At 47.1% G+C, this 16,642-nt stretch overlaps 1 protein-coding gene across 3 annotated transcripts in view; it reads right to left on the bottom strand.

Moving 5' to 3' along the window:
• Positions 1 to 1,722, bottom strand: part of LOC123184992 (serine/threonine-protein kinase 19) — a 6,491-nt gene extending 4,769 nt beyond the window's left edge. Inside the window, exons 1-2 of one of the 3 annotated variants that reach the window (XM_044597023.1) lie at positions 1,460 to 1,722; positions 506 to 778 (exon numbers count right to left, since the gene is read on the bottom strand). In XM_044597023.1, the coding sequence (XP_044452958.1) occupies positions 506 to 623 (118 nt within the window). In that variant the 5' untranslated portion in view covers positions 624 to 778; positions 1,460 to 1,722. Of the gene's footprint in view, positions 1 to 505; positions 779 to 1,459 lie in introns of those variants that run through there. The other 2 variants (XM_044597016.1, XM_044597031.1) reach the window with 2 other exon arrangements.
• Between the last annotated feature and the right edge of the window lie 14,920 nt (positions 1,723 to 16,642).

Below are 16,642 nucleotides of genomic sequence, written 5' to 3' on the forward strand. Positions count from 1 at the left end.
AGACTCTGTTTCCCGCCATTCTCTTCCCACCCAGAGCTCTGTTTCCCGCCTGAACTCCCTGCCCTGTCTAAGGCGTCTTCATTTGCCTAAGGCGGGAAGAATGGGGCCTAGGTGGACGCCTTGGACGCCCTATGGACTAAAGCGGACGCCTTAGGCATGCACGTAAGGCAAGGCCGACGCCTTGTAACCTGGGGGCGCCCTGACAAGGCGACGCCTTAGGGACGCCTTAAAAACAATGGTATTACATCATATGAGTTTACCAGACCTGAATGTTGAGAAAGAAGAAAGAGTAAGGGGGCTACAAGCATAATTACACTGACTCCTAGTCGTCTATCTGATGCGGCGTGCTGGTGGTGATACGCGGTGACCCACTTGATTTAGTTTTAACCTAAATGTGGAAATTAAGAGAACGATGACTTATTTGACACACTTGAGCAAAGTTTAGTGACCAGCATGTAATTTACTCTAACATAGGAGAATAAATTAGACAGAGAAAGTGGCAAACCAAGGCTTGTGCTGTTCTCGGTTCTGCCTTGTGAACTTGTGGCATCGTCATTAGGAGAGCGTGGTCGCTTCTTTTTCCCACGAGATGATGACGAATGCGATGGCCATGGTTCTGCCATTTCACTTTGCTGATTGTCCAGTCCAATTTAAGTAGATGGCATGAGACAAGTAAGACAAATGTCTGTCCAATCAGGAGTCAGGTCCTCTATTTTGCATCAGCAACCTGGAGCTTCCTTCCACAAGCACCAAAACAGTAAGAATGGCTACTTGTGAGCTGAAAGTTCAAAAACATCCATGGTCAGAGGGATTGCAATAAGTCTTGAAAAATCTGGAACATGGAAATGGTTTAGGAAACTCGGAATACTAAGAAAAAACTGAGACATGGTCACACTCACTCATTTCAACTGAACTAGAATGACTTGAAAGATTACCATAAAACGGAAGCAGAAAAATAAACAACACAAGGGGTGGACAAAGTTCACTGAAATTCCCTAGTATAAGCTTCCTGCAGTCTTAGGGGTATTCGGCAATTCAGGCACCTTGCTGAAGGGGGGAACCATCACTTTGCTAATCCACTGGAATTTTGCAAAACTCGTACGTATATAATAGTATGTACTATTTAATGCAGTTGCTAATCCAGTGGAACTTCACAAGTCCGAGAAATTGTCGGTTCAAAGTAGCCTCTGAACCTGCAAACAGAGCATTCAATCTACTCTAAATGCACTGAAATTTCCCAAGGATTGTCGTCTGCACTAATCCTCCACTGCTGCCCTCCCCACGAAGAAATAGCGATCTCTCCACCAATGCAGCTAGCAATATATCCATATACAAGTAGAGGCAAAGTACAGGAACGACCACAAATTTTGTACTAATACCAGACAGAGAATTTCATCTCCTCCCTGAAGCTATATTAACGAGCGCTAATTGACGGACAGAGATTGGATGGATGCCTAACCTGGTCGCAACCCGCGCCGGCGGCTCCCCGCCGTCCGGGATAATTGCAGACGGCCGGAGTTGCGACGGCGGCCTCCTCTTCGAGACACGCGGCGACCTCCGTATCTCCTCGACCTCCCCCGCCGCGCGTGGCCGTCAGCGTGGCAACAACCTACTCGGCGGCGGCGGCGGCGGCGGCGGCGGCGAGGGCTGGGATCTGTCGCGTGGGGAACAGCACTAGAGGCCAATCGGGATGTTTTTTTCCCCGAGTAATTGGATAGAAAGTTTTTTTCTTCATACCCGTGGGATCTGGGACCACCTGTCAACAATACATGTGCTTTTCTAAAATATACTATAAGTACTATACGAGATTAATGGAGAAATTTATGGCACTACAATTCTGAAAAAGAAACAAGGAGGACCGGTATATTTCTTCATTAACCCATATACACCGTCGTATGAAAACCTTTCAAAAGCGTTTTTTGCGCCGTGACTTTCTGCTCCTCGACGACGGCCAAGGTACGGAAGATCATGACCAGTGAACACGTTGACAATGAAAGCACGGGTGATAATGACAGTGAACAACATGTACAGCTTCAGATTAGGGTGCGAGAGACTCATCGCCGATGGCACGGACATAGGCTCCCGCTGCATAATGTAATTGGCGGGGCAAATGTACCCGTACAACTAAATAGCAAGATGGCAGGAGGGCAGATTACGCGTTAGAAGATATATATGTTTGGGTTCCTCCAATATTTCAGAGACTCAAAGATGGATAGACAGAGGAGCAAATCTAAATTCATAGTACACTCACATTGTCATCAAGAGGATGGAGTATATATAGGGGTTTTATGCATCTCTTGTCTTTGTTTTAGCATCTCTTGTCTTTGAACAAGTCATTCAAGAAACGTTCATTTGATCATTGTGACCGGATTACAAAGTCATGTGATCATCTTGCTTGCATGTTTAGCTTAGTCTCCAACTTCTAGGTGGAATAACTTAGTTTGCATGGTATACCAGTTCTCTCATATGTACCATCACGTCAAATCCAATGCATCATGAAAGACGCGTGACACTATTAGAAAAATGGGCTTTCGTTCGGGCCTGGCCAGCCCATTAGTCCCGGTTCTACCACGAACCGGGACCAATGAATGCATTCGTCCCGGTTTGTGAGCCCAGGTGGCCGGCCGGAGCCTCGTGGGCATTGGTCCCGGTTCGTCTGGGCCCATTTGTCCCGGTTCTTGGCACGAACCAGGACCAATGGGCCTCACTCCTGGCCCACAAACATAGCTCCCGGTTCTTGGCTCGAACCGGGACAGAAGGCTGGGCTTTAGTCCCGGTTCCAGCCACGAACCGGGACAAATGAGTTTCCTATATATATCCCATCGCCGGCGAGCAGAGCACTCCACAGTGCTCTGTTTTTTGCTGGCCGGCGAGGAAGGGCATTTGGGTACTTTAGCCCACCTCTTATGCATGTGAGGTGTTCGATGAAATGCCCGAGCCACACTAGTTAAGCTTTCTCCTCTTGAAGCTCGACCTCCGAGCTCTATTTTTTCCGAGATTTGTCTAGGTTTAGCGGTCCGTCACGCCCCGTCCTCGTCTTCACCGCCGTCGATCGCCCGCGCCGATCTCGTCGCCGGCACCACCGTGGTGAGCCTCTTGTTCTTATATTCTTTCTGAAAGAAAAAATCTTACTTTAGATAGATACTTGTCTAATTTTCTTACTTTTGACACACATAATTATATATAATGCACGCAGATGAACCGGCAATGGATGTACGGTGACAGACACACCTCCGAGTACATTAAGGGCGTGCGTAAATTTCTCGAAGTGGTTGAGGCAAACAAGCAGAATAGTTTTATGTGTTGTCCATGCCCTGATTGTGGGAATACGAGGTCTTACTCTGACAAGAAAATCCTTCACACCCACCTGCTTTATAAGGGTTTCATGCCACACTATAATGTTTGGACGAAGCACGGAGAAATAGGGGTTATGATGGAAAAATGAAAAAGAAGAGGACGATGACAACTATGTGCCCCCTGAATACAGTGATGCTGCAACGGGGGAAGCTGAAGATCAAGAGGAACCAGACGATGTGCCCGGTGATGATCTCTGCGGGTCATTGTTGATGCAAGGGAAAAGTGTGAAAGTGAAAAGGAGAAGCTGAAGTTTGATCGCATGTTAGAGGATCACAAAAAAGGGTTGTACCCCAATTGCGAAGATGGCAACACAAAGCTCGGCACCGTAGTGGAATTGTTGCAGTGGAAGGCAGAGAATGTTGTGCCTGACAAAGGATTTGAGAAGCTACTGAAAATATTGAAGAAGAAGCTTCCAAAGGATAACGAATTGCCCGACAGTACGTACGCAGCAAAGAAGGTCGTATGCCCTCTAGGATTGGAGGTGGAGAAGATACATGCATGCCCTAATGACTGCATCCTCTACCGCGGTGCGTACAAGGATTTGAACGCATGCCCGGTATGCGGTGCATTGCGGTATAAGATCAGACGAGATGACCCTGGTGATGTTGAGGACGAGCCCCGCAGGAAGAGGGTTCCTGCGAAGGTGATGTGGTATGCTCCTATAATACCACAGTTGAAACAACTATTCAGAAACGAAGAGCATGCCAAGTTGATGTGATGGCACAGTGAGGACCGTAAGAAAGACGGGAAGTTGAGAGCACCCGCTGACGGGGCGCAGTGGAGAAAAATCGAGAGAAAGTACTGGGCTCAGTTTGCAGGTGACCCAAGGAACGTATGGTTTGGTTTAAGCGCAGATGGCATTAATCCTTTCGGGGAGCAGAGCAGCAATCACAGCACCTAGCCCGTGACTCTATGTATGTACAACCTTCCTCCTTGGATGTGCATGAAGCGGAAGTTCATTATGATGTCAATTCTCATCCAAGGCCCTAAGCAACCCGGCAACGACATTGATGTGTACCTAAGGCCATTAGTTGAAGAACTTTTACAGCTGTGGAATGGAAACGGTGTACGTCTGTGGGATGAGCACAAAAAGGTGGAATTTAACCTGCATGTGTTGTTGTTTGTAACCATCAACGATTGGCCCGCTCTCAGTAACCTTTCAGGACAGACAAACAAGGGATACCACGCATGCATGCACTGTTTAGCTGACACCGAAAGTATATACCTGGACAGATGCAGGAAGAATGTGTACCTGGGCTATCGTTGATTTCTCCCGACCAACCATCAATGTCGAAAGAAAGGCAAGCATTTCAAAGACAAGGCAGATCACCGGAAGAAGCCCGCCATGCGTACCGGTGATCACGTACTTAATATGGTCTCTGATTTACATGTAATATTTGGAAAGGGTCCCGGCGGACTAGATGTTCCGAATGACGCTGAGGGATGTGCACCCATGTGGAAGAAGAAATCTATATTTTGGGACCTACCCTGTGTTGGGGAACGTAGCAGAATTTTAAAATTTTCTACGCATCACCAAGATCAATCTATGGAGTCATCTAGCAACGAGGGAGAGAGGAGTGCATCTACATACCCTTGTAGATCACGAGCGGAAGCGTTCAAGAGAACGGGGTTGATGGAGTCGTACTCGACGTGATTCAAATCACCGATGACCAAGTGCCGAACGGACAGCACCTCCGCGTTCAACACACGTACGGTTGGGAAGACGTCTCCTCCAACTTGATCCAGCAAGGGGGAAGGAGAGGTTGATGAAGATCCAGCAGCACGACGGTGTGGTGGTGGAAGCAACGGTGATCTCGGCAGGGCTTCGCCAAGCGCAAGGAAGATGGAGGAGTGTCACGGGAGGGAGAGGGAGAGGCCAGGGGCTTGGGTGCGCAGCCCTCCCTTCCCCCCACTATATATAGGGTGCCTAGGGGGGCGCCGGCCCTAGGAGATCCAATCTCCTAGGGGGGCGGCGACCAAGGGGGTGCCTTGCCCCCCAAGGCAAGGGTGGCGCCCCCCACCCCTAGGGTTTCTAACCCTAGGCGTAGGGGGAGGCCCATGGGGGGGCGCACCAGCCCACTAGGGGCTGGTTTCTCTCCCACTTCAGCCCATGGGGCCCTCCGGGATAGGTGGCCCCACCCGGTGGACCCCCGGGACCCTTCTGGTGGTCCCGGTACAATACCAGTGACCCCCGAAACCTTCCCGATGGCCGAAACTGGACTTCCTATATATGAATCTTTACCCCCGGACCATTCCGGAACTCCTCGTGACGTCCGGGATCTCATCCGAGACTCCGAACAACTTTCGGGTTACTGTCTGCTAATATCTCTACAACCCTAGCGTCACCGAACGTTAAGTGTGTAGACCCTACGGGTTCGGGAGACATGCAGACATAACCGAGAAGCCTCTCTGGTCAATAACCAACAGCGGGATCTGGATACCCATGTTGGCTCCCACATGCTCCACGATGATCTCATCGGATGAACCACGATGTCGAGGATTCAATCAACCCGTATACAATTCCCTTTGTCAATCGGTATGTTACTTGCCCGAGACTCGATCGTCGGTATCCCAATACCTTGTTCAGTCTCGTTACCGGCAAGTCACTTTACTCGTACCGTAATGCATGATCCCGTGATCAACCACTTGATCACATTGAGCTCATTATGATGATGCATTACCGAGTGGGCCCAGAGATACCTCTCCATCATACGGAGTGACAAATCCCAGTCTCGATTCGTGCCAACCCAACAGACACTTTCGGAGACACCTGTAATGTACCTTTATAGTCACCCAGTTACGTTGTGACGTTTGGCACACCCAAAGCACTCCTACGGTATCCGGAAGTTGCACAATCTCATGGTCTAAGGAAATGATACTTGACATTCAGAAAAGCTACAGCAAACGAACTACATGATCTTTGAGCTAAGCTTAGGATTGGGTCTTGTCCATCACATCATTCTCCTAATGATGTGATCCCGTTATCAATGACATCCCCATGTCCATAGCCAGGAAACCATGACTATCTGTTGATCAACGAGCTAGTCAACTAGAGGCTCACTAGGGACACATTGTGGTCTATGTATTCACACATGTATTACGATTTCCGGATAATACAATTATAGCATGAATAATAGACAATTATCATGAACAAGGAAATATAATAATCATTTTATTATTGCCTCTAGGGCATATTTCCAACAGTCTCCCACTTGCACTAGAGTCAATCATCTAGTTACGTTGTGATGAATCGAACACCCATGGAATTCTGGTGTTGATCATGTTTTGCTCTAGGGAGAGGTTTAGTCAATGGATCTGCTACATTCAGGTCCGTATGTACTTTACAAATCTCTATGTCTCCATTTTGAACACTTTCACGAATGGAGTTGAAGCGAGGCTTGATATGCCTGGTCTTCCTATGAAACCTGGGCTCCTTGGCAAGGGCAATAGCTCCAGTGTTGTCACAGAAGAGAGTCATCGGGCCCAACGCATTGGGTATGACTCCTAGGTCGGTAATGAACTCCTTCACCCAGACTGCTTCGTGTGCTGCCTCCGAGGCTGCCATGTACTCCGCTTCACATGTAGATCCCGCCACAACGCTTTGCTTGCAACTGCACCAACTTACTGCCCCACCATTCAAAATATACACGTATCCGGTTTGTGACTTAGAGTCATCCAGATCTGTGTCGAAGCTAGCATCGACGTAACCCTTTACGACGAGCTCTTCGTCACCTCCATAAACGAGAAACATTTCCTTAGTCCTTTTCAGGTACTTCAGGATATTTTTGACCGTTGTCCAGTGTTCCATGCCGGGATTACTTTGGTACCTTCCTACCAAACTCACGGCAAGGTTTACATCAGGTCTGGTACACAGCATAGCATACATGATAGACCCTATGGCCGAGGCATAGGGGACAACACTCAACTTTTCTCTATCTTCTGCCATGGTCGGGCATTGAGCCAAGCTCAATCTCGTACCTTGCGATACAGGCAAGAACCCCTTCTTTGACTGATCCGTTTTGAACTTCTTCAAAATCTTGTCAAGGTACGTACTCTGTGAAAGACCAATGAGGCGTCTCGATCTATCTCTATAGATCTTGATGCCTAATATATAAGCAGCTTCTCCAAGGTCCTTCATTGAAAAACACTTGTTCAAATAGGCCTTTATGCTTTCCAAGAATTCTATATCATTTCCCATCAACAGTATGCCATCCACATACAATATGAGAAATGCTACAGAGCTCCCACTCACTTTCTTGTAAATGTAGGCTTCTCCATAAGTCTGCATAAACCCAAACGCTTTGATCATCTCATCAAAGCGAATGTTCCAACTCCGAGATGCTTGCACCAGCCCATAAATCGAGCGTTGGAGCTTGCACACCTTGTCAGCATTCTTAGGATCGACAAAACCTTTCGGCTGCATCATATACAATTCTTCCTTAAGGAAACCATTAAGGAATGCCGTTTTGATGTCCATTTGCCATATCTCATAATCATAGAATGCGACAATTGCTAACATGATTCGGACGGACTTCAGCTTCGCTACAGGTGAGAAAGTCTCATCGTAGTCAACCCCTTGAACTTGTCGATAATCCTTAGCGACAAGCCGAGCTTTATAGATGGTCACATTACCATCCGCATCTGTCTTCTTCTTAAAGATCCATTTATTTTCTATGGCTCATCGCTCAACAGGCAAGTCAGTCAAAGTCCATACTTCATTTTCATACATGGATCCTATCTCGGATTTCATGGCTTTTAGCCATTTGTCGGAATCCGGGCCCGCCATCGCTTCTTCATAGTTCGAAGGTTCACCGTTGTCTAACAACATGATTTCCAAGACAGGGTTGCCGTACCACTCTGGTGCGGAACGTGTCCTTGTGGACCTACGAAGTTCAGTAGCAACTTGATCTGAAGTTTCATGATCATCATCATTAACTTCCTCTCTAGTCGGTGCAGGCACCTCAGGAACATTTTCTTGAGTTGCGCCACTTTCTGGTTCAAGAGGTAATACTTCATCGAGTTCTACTTTCCTCCCACTTATTTCTTTCGAGAGAAACTCCTTCTCTAGAAAGGACCCATTCTTGGCAACAAAGATCTTGCCTTCGGATCTGAGGTAGAAGGTATACCCAACAGTTTCTTTAGGGTATCCTATGAAGACGCATTTTTCCGACTTGGGTTCGAGCTCTTCAGGTTGAAGTTTCTTGACATAAGCATCGCATCCCCAAACTTTTAGAAACGACAGCTTAGGTTTCTTCCCAAACCATAATTCATATGGTGTCGTCTCAACGGATTTCGACGGAGCCCTATTTAAAGTGAATGCGGCAGTCTCTAAAGCATAGCCCCAAAATGATAGCGGTAAATTGGTAAGAGACATCATATATCGCACCATATCTAATAGAGTGCGATTACGACGTTCAGACACACCATTACGCTGAGGTGTTCTAGGCGGCGTGAGTTGTGAAACTATTCCACATTTTCTTAAGTGTGTGCCAAATTCGTGACTCAAGTATTCTCCCCCACGATCTGATCGCAAGAACTTGATTTTCCTGTCACGTTGATTCTCAACCTCACTCTAAAATTCTTTGAACTTTTCAAAGGTCTCAGACTTGTGTTTCATTAAGTAGACATACCCATATCTACTCAAGTCATCAGTGAGGGTGAGAATATAACGATAGCCACCGCGAGCCTCAACACTCATTGGACCGCACACATCAGTATGTATGATTTCCAATAAGTTGGTTGCTCGCTCCATTGTTCCTGAGAACGGAGTCTTGGTCATTTTACCCATGAGGCATGGTTCGCACGTGTCAAATGATTCGTAATCAAGAGACTCTAAAAGTCCATCTGCATGGAGCTTCTTCATGCGTTTGACACCTATGTGACCAAGGCGGCAGTGCCACAAGTATGTGGGACTATCATTATCAACCTTACATCTTTTGGTATTCACACTATGAATATGTGTAGCATTACGCTCGAGATTCATTAAGAATAAACCATTCACACTACTAGAAAAACCCCTACTAATGGCGCACCTAGTATGGCCATTAATGACGCATCTGTGGTGCGCCATTAACAGCACGCCATTAGTAATTTTTACTAATGGCGCACCACCTGGTGCGCCATTAGTATCTGGTATACTAATGGCGCACCGCGGGTGCGCCATTAGTATGCCTCCCAGGGGCCATGTATATCCAGGTGCTTTGGCATACTAATGGCACACCACCACTGGATGCGCCATTAGTAACCGCGGCATACTAATGGCGCACTGCCCAGTGATGCGCCATTAGTATGCACTATCATACTAATGGCGCACTGACATGTGATGCGCCATTAGTATGAATATTAGGTTTTTTTTGTTTTTTATTTTTTGTTTTTTGCACAGGTTACAAAATATATAATTTGACAAAATATAGACAGCACACATCAACAACAGATTCATCGAATACAATAGAAGATTAGTCTTTGAATACAATTCATCATATTAGTCTCCGAATACAATTCATCATATTAGTCTCCGAATTGAAAAGACCGAACAAAGATAGAACATTATATTACAAGTCTCGAGACCGCGAGTAGCGAGTTTGTCTTCACATTACAAGTCGATATCGATCATCTAAACTACCATCACATAGAAAAGAGCTGCGGTCATCACGATGAGCATCATCACGATGAAACTCGTCTTCATCCGGTTCCTCCAACGTTCCCTCCCCTCTCCCACTAGATAGCGGGCGTATCTAGATTCGGCCTCGGCCCTAGTGGTGTACCCTTTGTAACTGTTACCGCTGAATCGGTGAACCTGTCTCCGACACTCCTCCCAGTCATCGTAGACTCCGGGAACCTTACCCTTGTACACGACATACGTCGGCATCGCTATGCACTAGCCAAACGAAACGTTAGTACCAATTCACAGACAATACATAAGCAATATATAAGTATGCAACAGAACAATCGGAAGAGAAAAGCAAGACATTAATAGCATCGATTACATCTAAGTTGAACGACTCTCGAAACCAAAGAGACATACTACAAGTTCATTAAAGTTTAATTACAACATGAGCCAATCGATGTTTCAGAACTAGACACAGCATCACTGCTTTCGACTCGACTCAAGGGACCGGAGCGTGGATGAAGCCGTCGTCTATCGTGGGAGTCATGAAATAACGGTCGTTGTCAGCCTGCATTTGTAGCATTGTGTCGATGTCACTGTTGGACGGTTGATTTCTGAGGTAGAACTGCCCCGAGGTACGAAGGACATCTTGATGGATGATTTCCGCAAACTCCGACTGGATGCGAAAGAATTCTTGTCGGAGGTCCGCGTCCTGGATTGCCGACACGCTCTTTGCCCAATCTTTGAGTTTACTCGGTAGCAGAAGTTGATGATGGTCCCGTACGATCGCCCGCATGTGATGGATGGCGTAGTAGGCACCCTTTTGACCGCCAGGCGGCTGCTTGACGCAGCAGAACGTCGTATTGTGGGAGAACACGTGCTTGCCGTACTTACGAATAGGCCTGGTGAAGGTGCCTCCAGATTTGGCGTAGCCGGGGAGAACATCATCAAGAACCTTCTTGACATTTGTGTAGTCTACGTTCGACTGACGGTCCGGGTCGAAATACATGGCCATGGAATATTTGGGGCTTAGGAGGATGAGCGTGCAATGTGTGTCACTGCAGAAAACACGGAATGCTAAAAGAAAAACGATCGAAATGTAAGAATTCATATGTTACGGGCTGGTTGAGGGGAGGACTTACTCGGGAAAGTAAGGCACGAGGAAGTTATCCTTATCTTGGTTTGCCAGAATGACGCCTTCGAGGTAAGAACTCGCGACTTGCCGGTCCCCAGCGCTGCCCAAGATCTTGGCACGCATGTAGAAGGGGTCGACTATCACGATGTCCGGGGTCTTGTCGCGAATGATCCGCATCTCCATACTCAACGAAAATAGCCGAACGAAGGTGTAGTGCAGCGGATGAAGGTTCAACATAGCGTGGATGTCATCAAAACGCAAGACGATCGTACACCCGATGGAGTTATCCACAAAGCCCTTGCCCTCTGGCACCTTGGCCGCGAAAACCGAGTATGCCACATCCTTCTCTCTGAGACGCCGCTTCTCCAAAGCAAGAACACTGTCATGCAGACTCCGCATAGCACCGGTTGCAGCATTGAGCATATTTGTCGGTAGCATCGCCCTACCCGCCACATGCACCCTCCTCGAGATATCCTGTGGTGAAGGTGGCCCGTCCTGAGCACAGATCGTACTCGGTGCCGGCTGGCTCGCACCCTTCTTAGTCTTTCTTTTGCGTGCCTTCTTCTTCTCCTGTAATGGGACCGAGTTCTGCTCACAGACCGCCTTCTTGAGTGTGTTGGGGCTGATAATATTTCGCACCTCGCCTATCTGAGGCTCGGTGAAGTCGGCAGGTGGAGGCGTCTCCTGAGAGCTGAACGCCAGATGGCGCCTGTTGCAACTTGGCTTCTCCGCGGTACCAGCTAGATCGCACACGTCTTTTGTTGGGTTTGGTTCTTGAGAAGGAGGCCCCATGAAGTCGCCATCGTACCCATGATTGGCAAAGTACTGATCGACGTTGCCAAATGTATCATCGTCGTCGTCGTCGTTCTGATCCTGTGCCATATGCATGTTTGGATCCAGTGGCATAGGGATGTCCGGCACCGTTACGGCGGTCTTGCCATGGGGCCGACTTGGCGCCGGCACGACTGGCGGTGTTGTCTTTGGGGTGGTGTCCCCCGCCCCCAAACGAATCTGGCTCTTCGGCCAAAGCAGGGGCCAGCTCAGGCAGGCGCTGAGGGTCATCACGTCTTCATCGTCGGCCCCGACGGGTCGAATCGGAGGTAACAAGTCGTCGCAGCCTGGCAGCACCCGAACCAGTTGAACCCTAAACAAGTTGGGTGGCATCTGGGTACCGTGGAATAAGGGGTTGCCCGGTTGAACGATTTTGCCCTTGGCGACATCGACCAACTCGTTGTTCACGAAGTGGAGGAGAGTGCACGGAACGTCGGCGGCGCCCTGCGAAAACATGTAGGGCGTCAGGGATGCCCAGTCAAAGGCAAGGAGATGAAGTCCTCGGCCGAGAGAGGCTTAATTAGTTACCGTGATGATGGCGTCGAGCTCGGCTAATGTCGACGCACCACCAACGGCGGGCGTGCAGTTGACGGAGGGGCCGCTTGCTGAAGAGGTGCCGGCCGGCGTACACCCGGGTGCATTAAGCTCCCTTGCCGGCGTCGGAGACACCAATGCCGCCTCCGCCGGAGGCACCAATGGCCCCGCCATCGCATTATGCGAGTTGCTGGCCGTGAAGCTAGGAATCGGGGGCGGCCCCTGTTGGCCGCCCGCAATCCACGCACTCAACCCCGAGATCAAGGTAGGCACAAGGGCGGTGATCGTCGCTCCGAGTCGTTGTTCCACTTGCTCTTGGACAATCTCCGGAATCCGCGCCACCTGTGCCTTGAGTTCTTGAACCTCTCGCGCCTGGCTTTCCGAGCTGGTCTTTTTCTCCTTCCGCACACCAGCGATATAGTATGACCCCCATTTTGTCGACAAGCCTTTGCCGGCCACACGACCAGCTGACGTCGGCTTACTGAGCTTATCCTTGTTCTTCATTACATTCAACCCCCTATTTAGAGTGGTGTCCCAAGGGTTGCTCTTAGTTGACCCCACGCTACTGCTTTCAGTCGCCTGCGGAAGGAATGTGAACCATTTAGAAATTCGGCTTCATTAATTAGAATGCAACCATATGGAGCTAATTACGCGGGGGTGTATTCCTTACCAGAACAAGCTCAAGCTGCCTGGTCTTCGGATTCGTGGTAAGCTCCTTTGTTTTCGGGTCCTTCTTGTACCGGGCCCTAACAAAGTTCCTGGTCTGCTTGTCACCGTATTTATCGAAGAGGGGCGGTAGGCCTTGCTCGGCACGGTCCGCCTCCTCCTTGTCCCATATAGGCTCCGCCACTCTGTAACCGCCGGGACCGAGTGTGTGTTCCCCTATGTTCAGCTCCCGCATTTGTTTCCCCCACTCACTTGATTGGGAGCTTGCGGTGCTCGAGCAATTGATCTTGAAGTCGTTGTAGTCATCTTTGGTGATCGAACGATTTTTCTCCTTGATCTTCTGATAACTCTCACCTTTCTCGATCATTCTCTTCACATTGCTTTTCCAAGTAGACAGGGCCTTGCTCATCTTCGTGAGGGCAGCATTGTTCACTTTATTCCCTTTGAGGCTTGTGTTTTCAAATTCAGCAGGGAACTTGTATCGTTCGTGCAGCTTCGTGAAGAGGAGGTTGCGCAAATTCCCTCGGTTAGGATGCCTCGGGTTCTTGGTGTTGATCGAGACGGTGCTCCGGACAATGCACCCGAGCTGAAGCGAGTACCCCTTGACTATTCGTTCGGGCGCCGTTGGATTCCCGTTGGAGTCCACTTAAGTAACTTCCTCCTTGAGGGTGCGGAGCACGATCGGGCGCCGGTCCTTCCGTTGCCTCTTCGGTTGGCTGCCATCTGTGCGTGCGCCGCCATCATCAGTGGTGGCATCCTCGGCGGCACCATCAGTGGTGGCATCAGTGTGGTCATCCTCGGCGGCACCATCCGTGGTCTCAGGATCGGTGGGGAAGGCGGCGGCCTCATACAAGTGAGGTTGTTCCTCCATCTCCTGGGACAGCTCCCAGAATGCCTTGCCGCCCGAACCCCCGGCCTCATCGTTGTGGGCCATGTTTCTCTCTAAATAGAAACAAAGTTTGGTCAAAAAGTTGGTTATTGTCAAGGAACAAGATCATGGTCTCATCATTTAGGGTTTGTCGACACCGAGGCATCCTAAAATCTAAGCTTTTATCATTGAGGGTTTTTCGACGCCAAGGCACCCTAAAAGCCTAACCTTTCATCATTTCGGTTTTTATCGACACCGAGGCACCCTAAAAGCCATGCATTAGTCACAAGTACGCCGGGGCACTTGATCCTACTTAATTAACTACTAAGATTACCCGGCCCATGCATTAGTCACAAGTACCCCATATGTCCTATTTTTAGCAAAGTCATGCTAAAATTCACGGAAAATTTCAGCATGACCTTTGCTGAAAATAGGACATATGGATTACCCGAATTTGCCGGAACGAAAGTTAATTGACATTCCGGCAAACTCAAGAGCCTCTTGGGGTACCTGCAAAATCATTATCCCAGGTGGACATGGATGCAATGTCACATGTCACATGGATCCCACACCCACAGGAGCTGGTGAAGCTTCATGTGTATTTCACGAAAACCAGCCTGACTAAAGAGCTTTATGTAGAAAACAAATCACTCCACCAGCTCACACAGGATCATCCCTCTAAGAAATTACTCAAAATGGGCACTAGCAGCAAAATGAACATTTTACAATCTGAACTTTTTTTTGTCATCTATGTGCTCATTTAACTTTGAACCAAATAGTATCAAAGTTCTTAGAAACAAGCAGCTCTGCTAACAAAGAACAGTAAAAATGGGGCTTGCCTTAAGATGGGAAGTAAAGTTGCAAAAACTATCACAAAGAACAGTAAAAATGGAACATAGCTCAACATTTGTATTGATAGGAACAAACATAAAATCAAACCATGGGCATCTACTAGGTAGACCAACATAAAATTTTGACTGGAGTTACATAAGGGGAAATTGATGTGATGAATGGCAGTTTGGGAGCTGAGCTAATCATGTCCATGTATTCTAATTCTACAGTAAGATGGCATTGCTGTTGGTACCAATTTATTTGTTCACAAAGATACATTTTTGGTAATGCATAGACAACATCACCTTTTATTTATCATGGTTGGTTCTGTTCCATAATTATATCAGCCCAGAGTGTCTTATTAGATATCAGACTGAATTGTAATGCACCCATTCTAAAACTTTAAGTGAAAATAACCCTTGGTGTTTGATATGCATAACAATGAAAGATGTTGGTTCACATCTTTGACTGGAGTAACAGAGGCATAAAAGTAGAAATTACAGGTCAGAGGATCATGCTGATTAGTTCTGTTTTTATACTGCAAGTTCCAAGTAATTAGAGTATGTGGCACTGTCTTGTGTTGACTAACTCATAAATGATATTATCATCTTTACTCACCGTTATGTGTATCATGGCTGAAATTCCACCGTTATAATACATGCCTGCTTGGCTAATTAGCAAGTAAGTAACTCTTACATTATCAAAGCTTGCCAGTTTCTGAAATCAATTACTGACAGGGAATAGCACAGGCACACAGCAAACCTATAACTTAATGATGGTTATTAGGGAAGACAGGAAATGAGGATGGACAGAACCATATGTTTGGGAAATGCAAATAGAAGTAGTGCTATGAGAGTAATTTTTTTTCAATTTTCATTGATGTTTCAAATTAGATCGGTGCACATGTGGCTGCAATTTCTATTGGTCATCCAAGATGGGTGTTCATAGTAAAGTACTATATAGTGGCACTAACATAACCAAGGATTGCTTTTAAAAAAACATAACCAAGAATCACCTTCCACGTGGCTTCTTCTCTTTAGCCTGGCTTCCTTCTGCAAAGTGGGCAAATACTTCTGTCTGCTGCAGTAGGTACTTCAGTCGCCCTTTCCCTTCTTGTTCTGTGATCAAAACCACGATGAGAATGCAATACACACCAAAGAATATCATATACAAGAATTGCAGAAATTAAACAAGGTCAGACCCACACTATCTATTCTTTCTTCATGGCAGAATATCATATACAAGCACGAATTTTGTTCACATTTATATAGCAACAAATATTTATACACTCATATAGCAGCACTAAGTATATTGCACTTAGAAGAATATTTGCTTTTACATCCCACCCAACTTAACAATCCAAGTCACTGCTACTCATATTCAAAAAACCTAACTCCAATATAACCAGAAAGATTGTAAAACCTAACTCCATTATAACTCCAATATAACCAGAAAGATTGTAACTCCAATATAGCCAGAGTTATAATGCAATATTTCTTTCAGTTTATCAGTGCAAGTATATCATTCCACAAGCTTCAGAGAAGAGCAAGCAGGAGTACACTACTGCACAATTTAACTGAATTTTTTTACTCCAATAATACTGGTACACTTGCTACTGTAATGGAATACCTGATCTTTGATTCAAGTAATAGTGTATGATGAATTTGATTATTCAGACTTAAGTTTCTTCAAGTGATGTCACTAGTTTCAGTTAACTGGAGTACTACAGCAAATGGAGTACCTAATCTGATCCAGTTAAAGTCTCCAAATGGAGTACTACAGCTCCTGCACCTGCTTCTATTATGTTTGTCTT

Source organism: Triticum aestivum, chromosome 1A (genome assembly GCF_018294505.1).
Source record: "Triticum aestivum cultivar Chinese Spring chromosome 1A, IWGSC CS RefSeq v2.1, whole genome shotgun sequence".
Taxonomy (NCBI): Eukaryota; Viridiplantae; Streptophyta; class Magnoliopsida; order Poales; family Poaceae; genus Triticum; species Triticum aestivum.